The sequence below is a fragment of the Bubalus kerabau genome, chromosome X (genome assembly GCF_029407905.1).
Source record: "Bubalus kerabau isolate K-KA32 ecotype Philippines breed swamp buffalo chromosome X, PCC_UOA_SB_1v2, whole genome shotgun sequence".
NCBI lineage: Eukaryota > Metazoa > Chordata > Mammalia > Artiodactyla > Bovidae > Bubalus > Bubalus kerabau.
Window position 1 is genome coordinate 108,006,683 of NC_073647.1, and position 17,942 is coordinate 108,024,624.

General features: G+C 36.6%; 1 protein-coding gene across 10 annotated transcripts in view; it reads right to left on the reverse strand.

The window, feature by feature from the left end:
* PHF8 (PHD finger protein 8) overlaps positions 1-17,942 on the reverse strand; it is a 95,553-nt gene that overhangs the window by 5,186 nt on the left and 72,425 nt on the right. For 9 of the 10 annotated variants that reach the window (XM_055565156.1, XM_055565151.1, XM_055565149.1 and 6 more), the window contains 2 exons: positions 14,082-14,177; positions 2,884-2,993 (listed from right to left, as the gene is read on the reverse strand). In XM_055565156.1, the coding sequence (XP_055421131.1) occupies positions 2,884-2,993; positions 14,082-14,177 (206 nt within the window). Of the gene's footprint in view, positions 1-1,448; positions 2,129-2,883; positions 2,994-14,081; positions 14,178-17,942 lie in introns of those variants that run through there. The other variant, XM_055565159.1, reaches the window with a different exon arrangement.

The window sequence follows — 17,942 nt, forward strand, 5'->3', positions numbered from 1 at the left end:
TGGGTATCACCCATCCATCCCACTATAGATATACTATCCACTGTGTAGTGAGTACCTTTATAATGAGTACCTGGACCCCTGAGAACCTGGAAAAGTGGTACTGGGAGCATTTGAACGACTTCACCTTCTGAAATGCTACACAGCCACACAGACCAACTCAGTGATTACATTTCTTTGCCTTCTTTTGGCAACACAGGCCTATTCCTGCCTTTGGAAGATCTGACAGGCTGTGGCTACCATAGGAATTTCTAGGGGACAAGAATAATAATATTAGTAATACATGCCAAGCACTGTTCTATAATTTAACTCATTTAATACTCATATGAAACATGAGAAAGAAGAATTATAATTTCAATTTTATGAGCAGAAACTGGCACAGAAAGATTAAGTCATTTTCCAGTTCTCTTGCCTAGAGAACTCCATGGACAGAGGAGCCTGGTGGGCTATAGCCCATGGGGTTGCAAAGAGTCAGACATGACTAAGCAACTAACATACACACATACAGGAACAATAATGGGAGGGATGAATAAAGAGTTGTGTCACAGAATCCCAAATTGGGAACCATCTGTCTTCAGAGTCTCTTTTCTCAGCCAAAGTGCTTGCTACTCCATCAATACCAAGAACTCTGTTTCTGATCCCATTTCTCTCATCTGAATCCAGAAATTATCTCTTCACATCTAAGTCACTTAAATTTTTCTACCTTTGTTGCTAATCTCCTTCTCATATATTCATCCAGATTCCCCCACAGAAGACTAATCTATCTTATGACAGGGCCACTTTTACCTTATCAATTCCTTTGTTCAAAAGGCCATTACCCAAGTACAAACTCCCTGGCCTAACATTTATGGTCTTCCACAGTCTGGCCACTTATACCTAGCTAACCCGTAATGATAATGATGAAAAGTTAATGTGCCTATAGTACTTACTCTGTGGCAAGTGCTGTTCTCAGAGCTTTTACACATATTACCTCATCTAATCCTCAAATAGAGTTTATGAGGAAACCGAGGCACAGAGAAATTAAGTTACTTGCTTAAGTGAAAGGGTGAAGATTTGAACTCAAGCAGCTGGCTCTGGAACACATTTTTTAAACTCTATCTTACTCCCTTCCCCAACAAGAAGTCTATAATCCAGAAAGATCTGTTCATCCATTCATTCATTCTGTCAGTCAGTCAACAATGACTAAACACATGCTTAACATAGTAGGGACACCAAGTTAAATTAGACATGTCCCCACCCTTGAGGCTCTTACAGTTTAATAAGAAACACAGAAAAGTACACATTGTAAGTACCATGAGAGAATGCTATGGAAGCACAGAAGGTCACTGAAATAAACTGGTGGTGGATGGTGTGAAGGGGTGTTAGGTAAAGGCATCTAAGAGGGCATGATTCCCAATGTGCAGAGGGAACAGTTTGTGCAAAGGCACAGAGGCCTGAGACAATCTGATACACAGAATGAATATAAATACCGTAATGCAACAGTATGACTGGTATAAATGGCATACATGAAGGGCTGATATAAGGTCAGGGAGGAGAGGCAATCAGAGAGCAAATCAAGAGGGCCTTGTGTGCTGTACCAAGGAATTCTCTTATACTGGAATGCCTCCCTATCCCCTCCAAAAGTTTAGCCTGCAAAACCCTTCCCAAATTCAAAACCTCTTCTTTGAGGTCATTCCTGATGAACTCAACCAGAAGTGAGCTCCTCAGAAGGGACTAAGAGTAGTTTTTACAACTTTAATTAATTTGTTTATTTAAAGCAGTCAAATCTCTCTTTCTCTCTTTTTTTTTCAAATTACATCTTACATGGTACACATAACAGAGAGAAGTTCTGGACAAAGAATGGCCACTTGGCCTGGTTGGTTTCTGCTGGCTCCCATCAAAAGTCTCCAAGACATTTCCAAGTAACTCTAGAACTTCAAAGAACATCATATTAAAAACATCATTCTATTAAAATTTAACTTAAATATGATGTAATTACTGAATCATATAGACATTTAATTATTTAATTTTATTTAAATAGCACGTAACATGAAATTTGAAGTAAGAGGATATGAGTTTGAATCTTGTCTCCTCCATTTACTGGCTGTATTATCCTGGACTAGTCACTTAAAGAGAGCCTCATTTTCTTCACCTGCAAAATGATGAAAATGTCACCTACTGAACAGGGCTATTGGACAGATTACATGAAACATTGTACATGGAAGCACTTAACATAAAGCTGATGGTGAATAAATGCTCTAAGCTATACGATGTGGGATATAAGGGGATGTTGATAAGGAGAGAACCATTAAGACTCACCTCCAACTGCTCCCAGGTGGAGCACATTTAAGAACTTTGAAAACTATAACATGCTAGGAAGTCAACTTGATTCTAGGGCAAAACTTGGTGGGTGAAGCTTTCTTGGGAAGCAGAGGGTGAAGATCAAGGCAATAGGATCTGGTATAGAGGATAAGAAAAGCCTCTTTCCGAAAAAACAAAAACAAAAACAAATTCCCATACTAATGGGAGACTGAGAAATTGAGTGTACTCAACTGAGTCACCTCCTCAGAGCTTCATCTGAAGCCAAATGCTCTCACCCAAGGACACCTGGTCCTTCCCATATGAGAGGTTTTTACACACCCAAGTGATATATGCAAGGGCTTTTCTCTGGCCCCTTATTTTCTTTCACTCTAAATCATGTCAGCTGTGTGACCTGTGGAAGTAGCTTTGCCATTTGGGATATGTAGGATATAGGAGAGAGCTGGAATACTGCCATGGATAAAGATCACAAGTTACCCACTTCCCAATGAGAACAGTGGGATTCTATCAGCCTGAAGGTCTGAGTTTTGAGACTCCAAGTCAAACTGCGATCAGTGGCAGAGCCATTGCCTAAGTGTCAGCACCTACCTGCTGGGCCAACTTTGCAGCTGCTGCAGCCAAGCCTGTCTCAATGGAAGCTACCCGGGTCCCCTCACGCACAGGACGGTCCTGCTTCGGTAAAGTTGGGGTCACACGGGCTGCAGAGAGAACAGGATGAAGACATTTATCTGAATGCTAATCATATTACTGAACCCTGATCCCCCAAAAGGTGTCTCCTTAGTTTTCCTCCATTTAGCTTTTTACAAAGCCAGATTTTGCTTCCCAATGGGTAAAAAGCTAATTCATAAATGCCCAAGGTACACAAAACACACATTGATTAAAAGATAAAAGTTAATTTCCCTGAATTGGCATGTAAAGTTGTCCATGTTCTGCTCCCTACCTACCTCCCCAATCTTATTTCCTCTCCTATATCCTCAGCTTCTACAGACAGAATGGTTTCCTTATTATATATACCTCCAGAACACATACAGCTCATCCTATCCCCCTGTGCCCTCATCCTCACCATCCACACTGCCTGGAGTACCCACTTCCCTTTTGTCCACCTCTTTAAAACCTGCCCATTATTCAAAGGCAAGCCAAAATCAATCTTCTATGCAAAATATCTAGGGCTTCTTTGGCTCACACTGACCCCTCCCTCCTTTGAACTTAAGTACAACTCACTTAATACACAGCACATACCATCCTGTCTCATTCCCTAATGTTAATGTGTGCTATTTTGTCTAATAACCAGGCTATGAATTCCTGAAGAAGATCATCTTCTTGTAAAACCTTTTTTATAATGTCTTAACAATCTTGAATGAAAAAATAGTTATTCATCCCACATTTTATATAGGAATTGTATTTCAGGATAACCAAACAGCCCCAGATGATGAGGGAAAGCTCTTTACAGATGGCAGCTAATAAATGTAGAAGGAATGACAAAATTGGAAAATCACAGGTTTGACATTTCTCCAAACACATACAGATGGCCAATAAACACATGGAAAGATGTTCAACATCACTAATTATTAGAGAAAGGCAAAGCAAAACTACAATAAAGTATCATTTCACACCAGTCAGAATGGCTATCATCAAAAAATCTACAAACAATAGATGCTGGAGAGGATGTGGAGAAAAAGGAACCCTCTTGCACTGTTAGATGGGAATGTAAATTGATACAGCCACTATGGAGAACAGTATGGAGATACCTTAAAAAAACTAGGAATAGAAAGAACTACCATATGACCCAGCAATCCCACTACTGGGCATATACCCTGAGAAAACCATAACTGAAAAAGACACATGACCTCAATGTTCATAGCAGCACTATTTACAATAGCTAGGACATGAAAGCAACCTAGATGTCCGTCAACAAATGAATGGATAAAGAAACTGTGGCACATATGTATATAATGGAATATTACTTAGCCATAGAAAAGAATGAATTTTAGTCAGTTCCTGCGAGGTAGATGAACCTAGAGCCTATTATACAGATTGAAGTAAGTCAGAAAGAGGAAAACAAATATCACATATTAACACATATATATGGAATCTAGAAAAATGATACTGAGGAAACTATTTGCAGGGGAAGAATAGAGACTCAGATATAGAGAATGGACTTGTGGATACAGTGGGGGAAGGAGAGAGGGGGGTGAATGGAGAAAGTAGTGTTGACATATATATACTACCATGTGTAAAACAGATAGCTACTGACAAGTTGCTACATAACACAGGGAGCCCAGCCTGGTGCTCTGTGATGATGACCTAAAGGGGTGGGATGGAGGGAGGGGAGGGAGGCTCATGAGGGAGGGGATATATGTATAATTATGGCTGATTTGTGTTATTGTATGGTAGAAACCAACACACACTGTAAAGCAATTTTCCCCAATTAAAAATATATTTTTTAAAAAAGAAAGAAAACCACAGGTTTGCAAGCCCTAATGAATGAACTGATTTTAGGGAACTGGATATTCAGATGGTACCAAAGTATTATCTTACGGATTACTTACTAGTCTCAAAAGAAAAAAAAAAAAATTTTACAATGGTGAGATCAGGAGTTCACCTCTTACTGTCACTAACAGCAAGATGGCAAACTTCATGCACCTCCTAAGTGTAATGTAATAGGAAATTTACAGCATCACCCAGGAGGTTAGTTTTGCCAAAGACCTGACATCAAGTAAGCAGTTAATATTACTTCCAGTTTTCAAGAAACACAGAGATTTTTAAAAAATTAAATGACACTGAGGGCAAACAATCATCCTACAAGATAACTGGCTTCATTTCTTTAAAGATACAATGTCACAAGGAAGCAAACAAATCTAGGAGGAGGAATGTGCTACAGGACGATTACACTAGTTTTTGTAAAAATTCAACAGCATCAAACAAGAAAGGAAGGGCTTTCTCTGGATTCAGAGAGATTCAAAAAACAAGACAGCCCAATGTCATATGGACCCTGTTTAGATTATGATTTAAACAAATCCACTATGAAAGTGCTTTTTTGTTAGACACTTAAGGAAATTTGATTACAGAGTTAGTATTAGGTAACATTGAAGCAAATTATAAAATTATTATATTGTTATGTATGATTACAGGACAGTGGTTATGTGAGCAAATGTATACTTTAGAGATGCATACTGAAGTATGTGGTGGAGTGGAGAGGGAGGGAGTGACACTATCTGGGATTTGCTTTAGACAGTTTTAAAAAAAGAAAGTTATAGATGAGTCAAATATGGCAAAATTTTTATAACTTGATTCTCAGTGGTGGATATATCAGATTTCACTTTTTTTAATTAATGAAAAATGTGTCATAGGAAAAAAAGAAGTGGTGGTACTATTGGATCTATATTTAAAGATTCCTTGGTTGGTTACCTATTGTTATTACTATAAAGGAGACTTTCTGTATAAGCAGTATGCCAATTCTAGAACAGGCAATTCAGGAGGGTGAAGTCCTTTTTTTAAAGGTGATGTTTTATTTGTTTTAAAAATAATCTGGAGCCAACCTAGCAAAAATGCTACAGCATAATTTTCAATCATGGATTCTTGGGTGTATTTTACAGTGTTCTCTATAGTTTTGTAGAGATTCCCTGGTGGCTTAGTGGTAAAGAACCCGTCTGCAATATAGGAGATGCAGGTTTGATTCTCGGGTCAGGAAGATTCCCTGGAGAAGGAAATGGCAACCCACTCCAATATTCTTGCCTGGGAAATTCCAATGACAGAGGAGCCTAGAGGGGTCCATGGTGTTACAAAAGAGCAGGACACAGCTTAGCAACTAAACAACAACATAGCTTTATATGTGTGGTGGTTTTAAAACAAGACCCCCAATTCTTTGACATTTTTCCTATTAATAGGTGGGGGTGGTGTCTATGTTTCCTCACACTGAACCTGAGCAGACTCATTTGTAGCCTGTAGAATGTGACAGAAGTGACACTGCATGACTTCTGAGACTATGTCAGAAAAAGCAACTTTAGTTTCTATGTTGCTTCTTGGAACACTCACACTTAAGAGCCCTAAGCAGCCACATAAGAAGTCTGATTGCCTTGAAGCCATCAGGCAGTGAGGAAGCTATTAACCGTCACATGCAGAGGTCACATAATGGCACTCTGCTTGGTACTTCTGGCCTTTGAGTCTTCCCAGACCAGGCACCAGACATGAGTTAATGAAACTTCAGATGATCCAAACTCTTGATCATCCAGTCTTCAAATTATTCCAGCTGAGGTCCCAGACATCACAGAATAGACACAAGCTGTCCCCTTTGTGTCCTTTCCAAATTCCTGACCTGTTAACACATGAGCAAGTTATTTTAATCTGAAAAAAAAAATTAACCTCCTGACCAGACCTGGATTTTGGGGGGAAAACTATAAAACACATTTCGTAGGGATAGTTGAGGAAATCTGATCATGGGCTAGGTTATTAAAAGATCTTAGGGAATTATTAACTATTAAGTAAAACAAAGGTAGTGTGGTTATGCAGGAGGGCATTCTTATTCTTAGGAGATACTGAAGTACTAAGGGGTAAGATACTATGTTACGGTGGCTGCACATTAAAGTGGCTCAGCAAAAACTATAGACAGATAGATATAGATAATGAAGCAAATACAGCAAAATACTACAACTGTAGGATCAAAGTATTGAGAATATGGGTGTTTATGTTCTCTCTTACATTTACATGTCTGAAAATTCTCATAAAATTTCAAATAATGAATAAGATTAAGTGGTTATAAAAAACAAATGAAATGTATAGTTCTTGAATAGATCCTGGTTTAAATAAGCAAATTATATAAGATATTTTTGATATAATTGGGGGAAATTTGAATAAGAATTTGGTATTAAATGATATTAAGAAATAAATGTTACTTTACTCAGGTGTCAAATAATAGTACTATGATTATAGAAGAAAAAGTCATTTTCATAGAGATGAATACTGTACCATTGATATTTAGTATGTCATGATGGAATGACATCAGCAAAAATAGCAGTTAAGGGGTTCCAAAATTTCACTTCTGCATGCACAGGGGCTGTGAGCATAATCTGGAAAGACTTGAGAAATACTAAGTACTCACATGCGGCTGACTTTGAGGCTCTGCAAAGCAGGAAGTGAAGGCTAAGGCAGAGTTGTAAGTTGTCTGCCTGAGTGCTGAAAGTATGTCCCAACATGCACACAGAGCCCTTTGTCAAGCCCTGGAAGATTTATTGGTTCCAGGCATTTAAGGAAATCACCATCCAATTATTAGCTGACCACTAAGCTAACTGAGTAGAAACTTGTACGTTAGTGATTTTTCTGAATAAATTCTGTAAATAAATAACAAGTAGCAACAAAACAAACCCTAGGGATTGAAGTATGGAGTATCTGATTTCCAGAGTTGCTGCCACATTAACTTAAACGTTTAGTTTTCAAAAATATTTAGAGGATATGCAAAGAAACAAGAAAGGGTAGCAACACACAGAGAAAAAGTAACCAAAAAAAACCTCTCCATGACTTTCTAAACAAAGTTCAACCTACTAGACAAGGACTTTATACCACCTATTTCAAACATGTTCAAAAAGGTAAAGGAAATCATGTCTAAAGAACTAAAGGAGAATATGAGAATGATGTTTCACCAAATAAAGAATACCAAGAAAGGGACAAAACATAAATAGGAAGCAAATGGATATTTTAGGGTTGAAAAGTAACTGAAATGAAAGTTTCACTAGAAGGTTTCAACAATAGATTTGAGTAGGCAGAAGGAAGATTCAGTGATCTTAAAGAGAGGTCATTTGAGATTATCCAGTCTAATGAGCAGAAAGAAAAAAGAATGAGGAAAATGAGCAGAGCCAAAAGGATCTGTGGGATGTGATCAAATTTATCAACATACGCATATAGGAGAGACAAAAAGGAGTGAAAAGACTATTTGAAGAAATGATGGCTGAAACATTCCCAAATTTGATTAAAAAAAGCTAACCTACATATCCAAGAAGTTCAACAAACTTCATGACAGATAAACTCAAAGAATTTATATATCATAACCAAAGACAGAGGATCTTGAAATCAGCAAAAGAGAAGTGACTCATAAAAGACTTACAGTTTACTGATCATCAGAAACCATGGAGTTAGATAAAAAGCAGTAGGATCACATAATGAAAATGCTCAAAGAAAATCACTGTCAACCAAGAAATCTAAATCCAGCAGAATTATCCTTCAAAAAAGGAGAAATCAGAATATTCCCAAATAAACAAATATAGGACTTCTCTGGTGGTCCAGTGGTTAAAGACTCGACACTTCCAAAGTAGGGGGTCCAAGTTCAATCCCTGGTTGAGGAAGTTTTGCATGCCACACAGTGTGGCCAATAATAATAATAAATGATCACTCTTAAAAAATGGCAAAAAAAATTCCACAGAGTTCATTGCTAGTAGGCCTGCCCTATAAGAAATACTAAAGAGAGCTCTTCAGCTTAAAATGAAAGGACACTATACAGTAAGTCAAATCTGTATGAATAAAATGCACTAGTAAAGGTAACTATATACGTAAATATAAAAGGAAGTAATATAAAAGGAAATATAAACATATTTTTGTTTTATCTCATTTTTTCCTCCTAATTAAAGACTGTTGCATAAAACAATTATTATAACTCTATGCTCATGGGCACACAATTTAGAAAAATGTTATATTTAATTTGTGACAGTAATAACATAAAGGTTAAAGGAATGGAACTAATATACAGCAGCAAAGATTTCATATACCATTGAAATTAAGTTGATGTTAATCTGAATTCAAACTGTATAAATTAAGATATTAATGTTAATCCCTAGAATAATCACTAAAAAAACAACTCAAATATATATAGAAAAGAAAAAAATTAAAATGGACACTAGAAAGTAGCTTTTAAACACAAAAGAAGGCAGAAATGAAGAATTGAGGAACAAAACAGAAATAAAACATAGAGAAAACAAACACAGAAATGTGAACCCTACATTGTCAGTTATTACACTGAGTACAAATGAACTAAATTCCCCAGTTAAAAGGCACAGATTGGCAGAATGGATAAAAAACCATAATTACTATATGCTGTCTCCAAGAAACACAATTCAGCTTCAAAACTATACTAATATCAGAAAAAATAGACTTAATTGCTTAAGAAAAAGACTGTTACTAGAAACAAAGGACATTTTATAATGATAAAAGGGTCAGTAGATCAAGAAGGTATGAGAACTATAAACACATATGCACTTAACAGCAGAAGCCCAAAATACATGAGGCAAAAACTGACTGAATTGAAGGGAGAAACAGATAATTCAACAACAATAGCTAGAGATTTCAATATCCTACTTTCTCTAATGGATAGAACAATTAGACATAAAGTAAGCAAGGAAACAGAAATGTCCTGATGTCTGAAATTTCCCATAAAATGCTTAAAAAAAAAAAGGATGAAGCAAATATAGTAAAACATTAGTTGTTAAATCTCAGTAATAAGTATATGAGTATTCATGATAACCAGCCTAATTCTGTGTATATTTGAAATTTTTCATAGCAAGAATTCTTTAAACACAAAGGAAAAAATATTCACTATTCTTGTAACCATTTATTACAGAAATATAGTATATTTAAATCTTAAAAGGCTAATTTCCTTTCATCATATCTGTTTACTCTCTTAAATTAATTTTAGAATGAGTTCCCCACAAAATTCCATTAGGATTTTGACTTAGGATAGTGTTAAGTATATATATTAATTAAATGACCCTTTATAAAAATCAGTGTTTATAATCAGACACATGCTATAACTCTATTTATTTAGGTCTTCTTATATGTTCCTCCAGTGGCACCCCACTCCAGTACTCTTGCCTGGAAAATCCCATGGATGGAGGAGCCTGGTAGGCTGCAGTCCATGGGGTTGCTACGAGTCGGACACGACTGAGCGACTTCACTTTCACTTTTCACTTTCATGCATTGGAGAAGGAAATGGCAACCCACTCCAGTGTTCTTGCCTGGAGAATCCCAGGGACGGGGGAGCCTGGTGGGCTGCCATCTATGGGGTCGCACAGAGTTGACATGACTGAAGCGACTTAGCATATGTTCCTCAGTAATGTTTTGAAGTTTCTTCACATAAGTCTCACACATATCTTAAGATTATTCTTGGGTATTCTATATAATTGTTGTTATTGTCAATAGGATCTTTTTTCCCCCCTCAGTGTATTGTGGTTATTACTGATAGTGGCAATTCTTGATTCTTAGATATGTGGCTTATATGCAGAGATAACCTAATTTATTAAATTCTCATATTAGTCTTAGTTGTTTTTCAGCTGATTCCCTTACATTTTTCTAGTTATACAGTCATATCATTTCTTTCACTTGTCAAATACTTATTATCTCCCATGTGCCAGGCACTCTGCAAGTTGCTACAGATATGATGATGAGGATTGCCACCCTTACAGTGCCTCATATCATAATTTGGTCTCTTAATTTCTAATAATTATAGTTCTTATTTCTGCTTCATTCCTAATTATGCTGTCTAGAACTTCTACAGCAGTGCTAAATAACAGCAGTGATGATGGGTATATTTGTCTTATTCCTCATTTTAATGAGAAAATCTTTAGTAGACTGCCTCAATCTTTTCTGGGTTAAGAATCAACTTTGAAAATGTGATAAAAGTTATTGGCTTTCTCTTTAGAGAAATATACATGCATATATGCATATTTATATAAAAAATACAGTGGTGTTAATTATCTGCGCTCTGAAAAGGGAAACAATGGATAAGATCACATTTTGACATAGAAATATTCATATTTTTTATGTAGAATGAGGAAAAAGTATCATAAATAAATTATATATATTTGACTACTTCTTATATATAAAGAGGGCCTCTGAAAATCTTGAAGACCTACATGAATAAATGAGAAAAAGTCAGACATGTAATTTACAAAAGAAGAAATTCTAATGCTAATATGAACATATAGGAAATGTCTAATCAAAAAATTGAAATTAAATCGGTGAAATGTTATTGTTTGCCTGTGAATCACCAAAGGTCAAAAAAATACCATAATACAGACTGCTTGTTTTCAACCCAGTATCATTCTCTCTTTCTTGCTTACTAATAAAAAATATAACTTTGTGGAACAACTTAGCTAATTGGTATGTAACTAAAAACTACACTTCCTGGCCTTTTTAGCAGATAACATTGGCCATGACACAATTTCAGCCAAGGAGATTTTTTTTTAAGTAGAACTTAAAACTCCTTGGGGAGGAATGCCCACCAGGCCTAATTCCTTTCTCCTTCTGCTCTTCCTCTTCTTCCTAACTGCAACTCAGACCCTTCCACTGGAGGGGATAAGCACTCACTAAGGATGCCTGAGAGGTTCCTATTACTCATAGGCAAAGACTATTCTTAGCTATATGCTCAATGCCTATGAGGATTCATAAACAAATACTCTCACACATGGCTGGTTGGAGTGTAAACCAGTAAAACCTTTCTGGAAAACAATTTGGTAATACATATCAAGAGCTTTTAAAACATTCATATTAACAAATTATATTGGCAAGAGTGTAGGGAAACAGGCACACTCATGTATTGCTTGTGGGAGTATAAACAATCTTCAACATGTAATTGTTAAATGAGAAAAGTAAAGGCACATAACAGTATATAAGGTATGCTTCCAATTGAGTTAAGGGGTGAAAGAAAATATATACACGCATTTATATGCATAAACTATGTCTAAAAGGATACACATGAAACTGATAACAGCAGTTGACTCCAGGTGGGGAATTGGAAGGCTGTGGAACAGGGGTGGGAGGGAGACTTTTGACTTGGCCCTTCAAGAGTTTCATGGGAATCTATCCTAAAGCATATAAATAGAGACACACTTACATAGAAAAACATTCACTCCAAATGTTATCACTAATTGTAAAAATTTGGCAATTGGCTAAATGTCCCATATTAGAGAGGTTAGGTAAATTAGGTATATTCATGGAATAGAATATTTTGTAGCCATTAAAATACTATTTATAAATAATGGCATAGGGATATGTTTATGATATAATATTTAAAAGGCCAGATATATTTACTGGTTTTCAACTTTTACAGTCAACTTCTAGTCAACATGGAGTATTAATTACAAGACAGTGTTAACAACCGTGACAATATAAACAAAAATATACAGCTTATAGAAGGTTGGAGGAAGAAAAAAAAGAGTAGCAGCATTAATATACACATCTTAGACAGTAGGTAATCAAGAGAGACTGACAAAAGCCAATGGAAGGAGAAATAGAGATTAAGATAATAAATCAAGAAATGGTAGTATAAACCCTATTATCTTGGGTTTTGGACTCAACTACCAGAAAAATGAAAATGACAATGCTGCCTCTCAGGCATGGGATTGGAAGTAGGGAAAGCAGAGGCAGACCACTGCATTTCATCCTAAACTCCTCTGTATTATTTGCTACTAAATATAGACATTATTTTGATTAAAAGGCAAAAAAATTTTAAAACAGGATATATGATTGTGCTTTCAACCATAAAAAGAAAAATGCATAAAAAAAGACAAGAAGGAAATATAGCTGCTTCTGGGTAGCAGAATCATGGGTGATTTCTTCTTTACCCTTTCCTCGATTTACTGTATTTTCCAAATTTTCTATTATGCTAAAAGCCAGAAAGTATAGGAGAAAATAAAATCATAAAAGAGGCCTCAAGGAAGAAAAAAAGAAACATTTGCTGACTGACTCACTAAGAGAACACTTCCCAGGACTGTCCTGCCTGCCCACTCCCCCAATCCTAAGCAACTACCAGAAAGGTCAAACAAGGCCCTTTATTTCCTAGAAAACCACAGGGATACTGCAATGCTAGTACCCTCTATGGCAGACTGTTGCAATAATGGCTCTCAATTTGTTCACATGTCCTTGTATGCAAAGGAAGACACTGCAGCTCCCACTCCCAAGAAACAGAATCTACTTCTCCACTTTTGGAATCAAAGCTTGGCCATGTTACTTGCTTTGACTAATAGGACAATAGAAAACAACACAGCAGAGGCTTATCCTCTCTTGCTCCTGGATACCCTTCTCCTACCATGTGAAAAAGCTTAGGCTGACCTCGTCCTGGTGGGTGAAAGACCCCCTGTTAGGCCCCAGCCACCCCAAATTAGGTCCCAGACACCTGAGGGAGATCTTTTTAGACCATCCAGCCCCAGGCAATCTGGTCCAGAACTAGAATAATAGTTCAACCAATGTACAGAATCATGAGAAACAATCAACTATTGTTGTAAGACACTAAGTTAAAAACCACCTAACCAGTGAGATGAATACAATTGTTTTATTACCCTCTAAATTCCATATTCAACTCAACAATCATTTTTCCTTCCTTCCTCAGAGGTGGACTCTCAGCCAGTACAGGTGACAATCTAAGGAGTCTTGGGCCTTGCAGAACTCAACAGTCAGCAGAATTTCCCTCCTTTGACAACAATATTATTACGAAAAGGCTTGGATGATGGTAGCTGAATGTTCTCAGGAGCCTTTGACTGCTTGCTGAAGTCTGTTCAAGGTCTTCCTCCTTTCATCTCAAGCCATATAATATCAAAAGCAACATGCTCCATTACCTCTGGCTTTGCTGATGTGAGTACATGAACTCTGTGTCTTATTGATCATTTTTGTTCCAGTACCTAACACAGTACCTGGCATACAGCAGATACTCATCAAATAAGTGTCTTCCTATATTAAATGTCCCACCTAGCCAGTCTATCTCCCTCCCAACTGCCCCCACAGAGTTTAAGGACAGAATACTGGATCACCTTTAGGACTCCATGGAGCATCATCTGAATTCTTCTTTTTCTTGTGTCGAGATTTCAAAGCAGGGTCATCATCATCAGACTCCAGGGAAGGGTAAACTGTGTGAGAAGGAAAAGCAGGATAAACTGAGATCTCATCCAGAATAGTGACAACAGAATGATACCTACCTGGGCTCCTCCCACTCCCCTACAAGTGGACCCTTTACTTAATCCATACTCAACTGTAGGAACTCCTGAATACGTCACATACTTTTCAAGTCTTTCTACTTTATACACCCTTACTGCAAATGTTCTTCTCCCAGCATCATCTAACTCTGATTTCACTCGTCCAACAACCATTTAATGAATAACTTCATGAGTTGCTGCTGCTGCTGCTAAGTCGCTTCAGTCGTGTCCGACTCTGTGCAACCCCAGAGACAGCAGCCCACCAGGCTCCCCCGTCCCTGGGATTCTCCAGGCAAGAATACTGGAGTGGGTTGCCATTTCCTTCTCCAATGCATGAAAGTGAAAGTGAAGTCACTCAGTAGTGTCTGACTCTCAGCGACCCCATGGACTGCCACCTACCAGGCTCCTCCATCCATGGGATTTTCCAGGCAAGAGTACTGGAGTGGGGTGCCACTTCAACTTCATGAGTTAACGACCCTATAAAATTCAGCTTTAGATTCACTTCCTAAATAAGCTTTCCCTCTTCTCTGAATCTCTTTCAGATGCCTCCTCAACTCTCCATAGTATCCTGTGTATACCTCTTTTGGAGTTGTTACATAGTATTTAAGAGATAATTAGTAAATCTGCCACCTCTAATTTACTGTGAGGGCAAGGATATGTATTATCTGATTTTAAACTAAGGGAGCCAAACACAATGTAGAGTAGCTGCTCAGTAAGTGTTTGTTAAATTAATGGAAAAAGAAGTGCCTCACACATTCATGCAAAGGGAACAAAAAGACCACTTAGGCTGAACTGGGAACAAGAAACTGGAATTGAATGATGTGAATGACAAAACACACACATATATTTTATCCTATACAAATACATACAAAAACCCAGTTTTATCATATATATACAACATCTATATGATTTAATAGGAAGAAAGTCTAGAAAGGTTCTACTGATGAGGTTACTCTACTGCTGCTAAACCTAAAAGAAAAGCAAAATGAGAGCGAAAATTTCTTCTTAGTGAAAATTTCCTCCTAATTTTCCTATTCCTACTAAGGATCAGCTTCAAACTTCTCTAGAATTCTACTTCATCAGAGAGAGGAATCCACTCTCACAGTTCTTTCCAGATAGGCCTCTCTGTAGGAAAATGAGTCTGTTTTTCAGGCCTTCTTCCTTGAGCAAAGAAGTAAAACCTCTGCCTCCTGACTCATTAAATTTTTAAAAAATTTTATTAATTGTCCCTAGAAAGAAAAGACTACCGGTAACAGAGTTGTTTGACAAAGGTTCCATCCCTACTAGCCTAATGGCTGTCAATGTTGGGTTTGTCGATTATTTCATTGAGTTTGAAAGGTTTTTTCCACCTAAAGGCAAGTAGAAGTGTGGTATGGTAGAAAGACCTCGAGTTTCAGGATTAGACAATTACTTTGAAATTTGGACTGACACACTAGCTCTGTAGCCAAGAACTTCTGTAAGTCTCACTATCTTCAACTATAAAATTGAAATAATAGATGCTACCTGCCTTGCAAAGTTCTGAGGACTGAGAGATCATAGGTATAAAGTAATATACAAAAGGAAATCTACTCTAAGGTTCATGTCTTATTCAAGATGAAATAAAATGTAGATAATAATTCATTTCAGACATTTAAAAAATACAAGTTAAAATATGCATATTAAAAATATGAGGGTAGGAGGAGTGATGCCCCCTCCAAAAATGATGGAATTGGGAGCTCCAAGGATCTGTTGTTTATTGAAGCAACCATTAGGGTGTAAAAAACTTATATAATAAACTTTTGGGTGATTCTGTAATCCAATCAAAAACTTACAACAACAAAAGGAATGTTTAACAAAGAAAAAACCTGCTAAATTAAGGCACTTATAAAAACTCTTTCAGGAAACCTCAGCTGACTGCTGAGGCAATGAAATGGATACTTCAGTGATCACACACAACAAGAACACAGTATTTGCAAAAAATCATTTGTAAAGTCATTAAGTAAATAGATAATTGTAGCTCACAATAAGCAACAACAGTTAATCTCTAGGGAGAAAGGAAAGTATGATTTCCAGTTATCACATTATATTATTCAAAAGGTCCAGGTTTCAACAAAAAAATTTATAAGGCAAGCAGAGAAACAGAAAAGTATGTCCCATTTATAGAAAGAAAATTGATAAAATTTATCCATGAGGAAGCCTGGACATTAGACTTACTATACAAAGACTAAATCAATTGTCTTAAATATGATAAAAAAAATAACCATGTCTCAATTTAACAAGAGACTATCAATCAGGAAATAGAAAATATAAAAAGAAACCAAATAGAAGTTTTGGAGTTGAAAAGTACAATGGCTTGAATAAACAATTCACGAGAGGGATTCAAAAGCAGATTTTGAGTAGGCAAAGACTCAGCAAACATGAAGAAAAAATTATCTAATCTGATGAGCAGAAAGAAAGAAAAAAGAAAAATGAACAGAGGTAAAGGGACTGTTGGGACACTATCAAGCTTAACCAACATATTCATATGGGAGTGTCAGAAGGAGAGGAAAGCACGAAAAAGGCAGAACAACTACATGAAGATACAATGACCAAAAACTTTCCAAGTTTTATGAAATACATGAAAATATACATCTAAGAAACTCAACAAATTCCAAGTAGGATAATCTCAGATATTCACACTGAGATGCCTTATATTTAAACTGTCAATAGACAAAGACAAGGAAGAAGAAAATATAGAACTACTTTGTCAAAAGAAAGACAAAGGAGAGGATCTTGAAAGCAGCAAGACAGCACAATAAAACAACCAATTTCTCATCAGAAACAATGAAGGCCAGAAGACAGTGAGATGATATATTTTAAGTGCTGAAAGAAAAAACTGTCAACCAAAAGTATATCCGGAAAAACAATTCTTCCAAAATGAAGGCAAATTAAGACATCTCAAGTAAACAAAGGCTGGGGTAGTCCATTAATAAATCTGCCATTTAAGAAATGCTAAACAAAGTCCTTCAGAGTGAAATAAAAGGACATTTGAGAGTATAGAAAAACATCAATAAAAGCAACTACAGAGGTAAATATAAAAGTCAGTATTGCTGTAGTTGTGATTTCTAACTCTTTTTTTCTACATTATTTAACAGTTCCAATGTATAAAACAGTAACCATAAATCTATGTCAAAAGGATCACAATGTTTATAGATGTGATTTGTGACAAAAATAACATACATGGGTGGGAGAGCTATATAGAAGCAGTCTTTGTATGCTATAGAAGCCGGACTGTATTAATTCAAACTAGATTGTTATAAAGTTAGAATGTTAGTTGTAATCCCCAGGGTAACCACTTTTGAAAACTAAAAAGCATAAAAAAGGAACTGAGTGAGTCAATTTGGTATACCATCCCCCAAATATCAATTAAATATAAAAGAAAGCAGTAACTTAGGAAATGAGGAACAAAAAAATATAAAGACAAATTGAAACAAATAACAAAATAGCATAGGTAAGGGCCTAGATCTGATAGACAGAGTGCCTAATGAACTATGGAATGAGGTTCGTGACACTGTACAGGAGACAGGGATCAAGACCATCCCCATGGAAAAGAAATGCAAAAAAGCAAAATGGCTGTCTGGGGAGGCCTTACAAATAGCTGTGAAAAGAAGAGAAGTGAAAAGCAAAGGTGAAAAGGAAAGATATAAGCATCTGAATGCATAGTTCCACAGAATAGCAAGA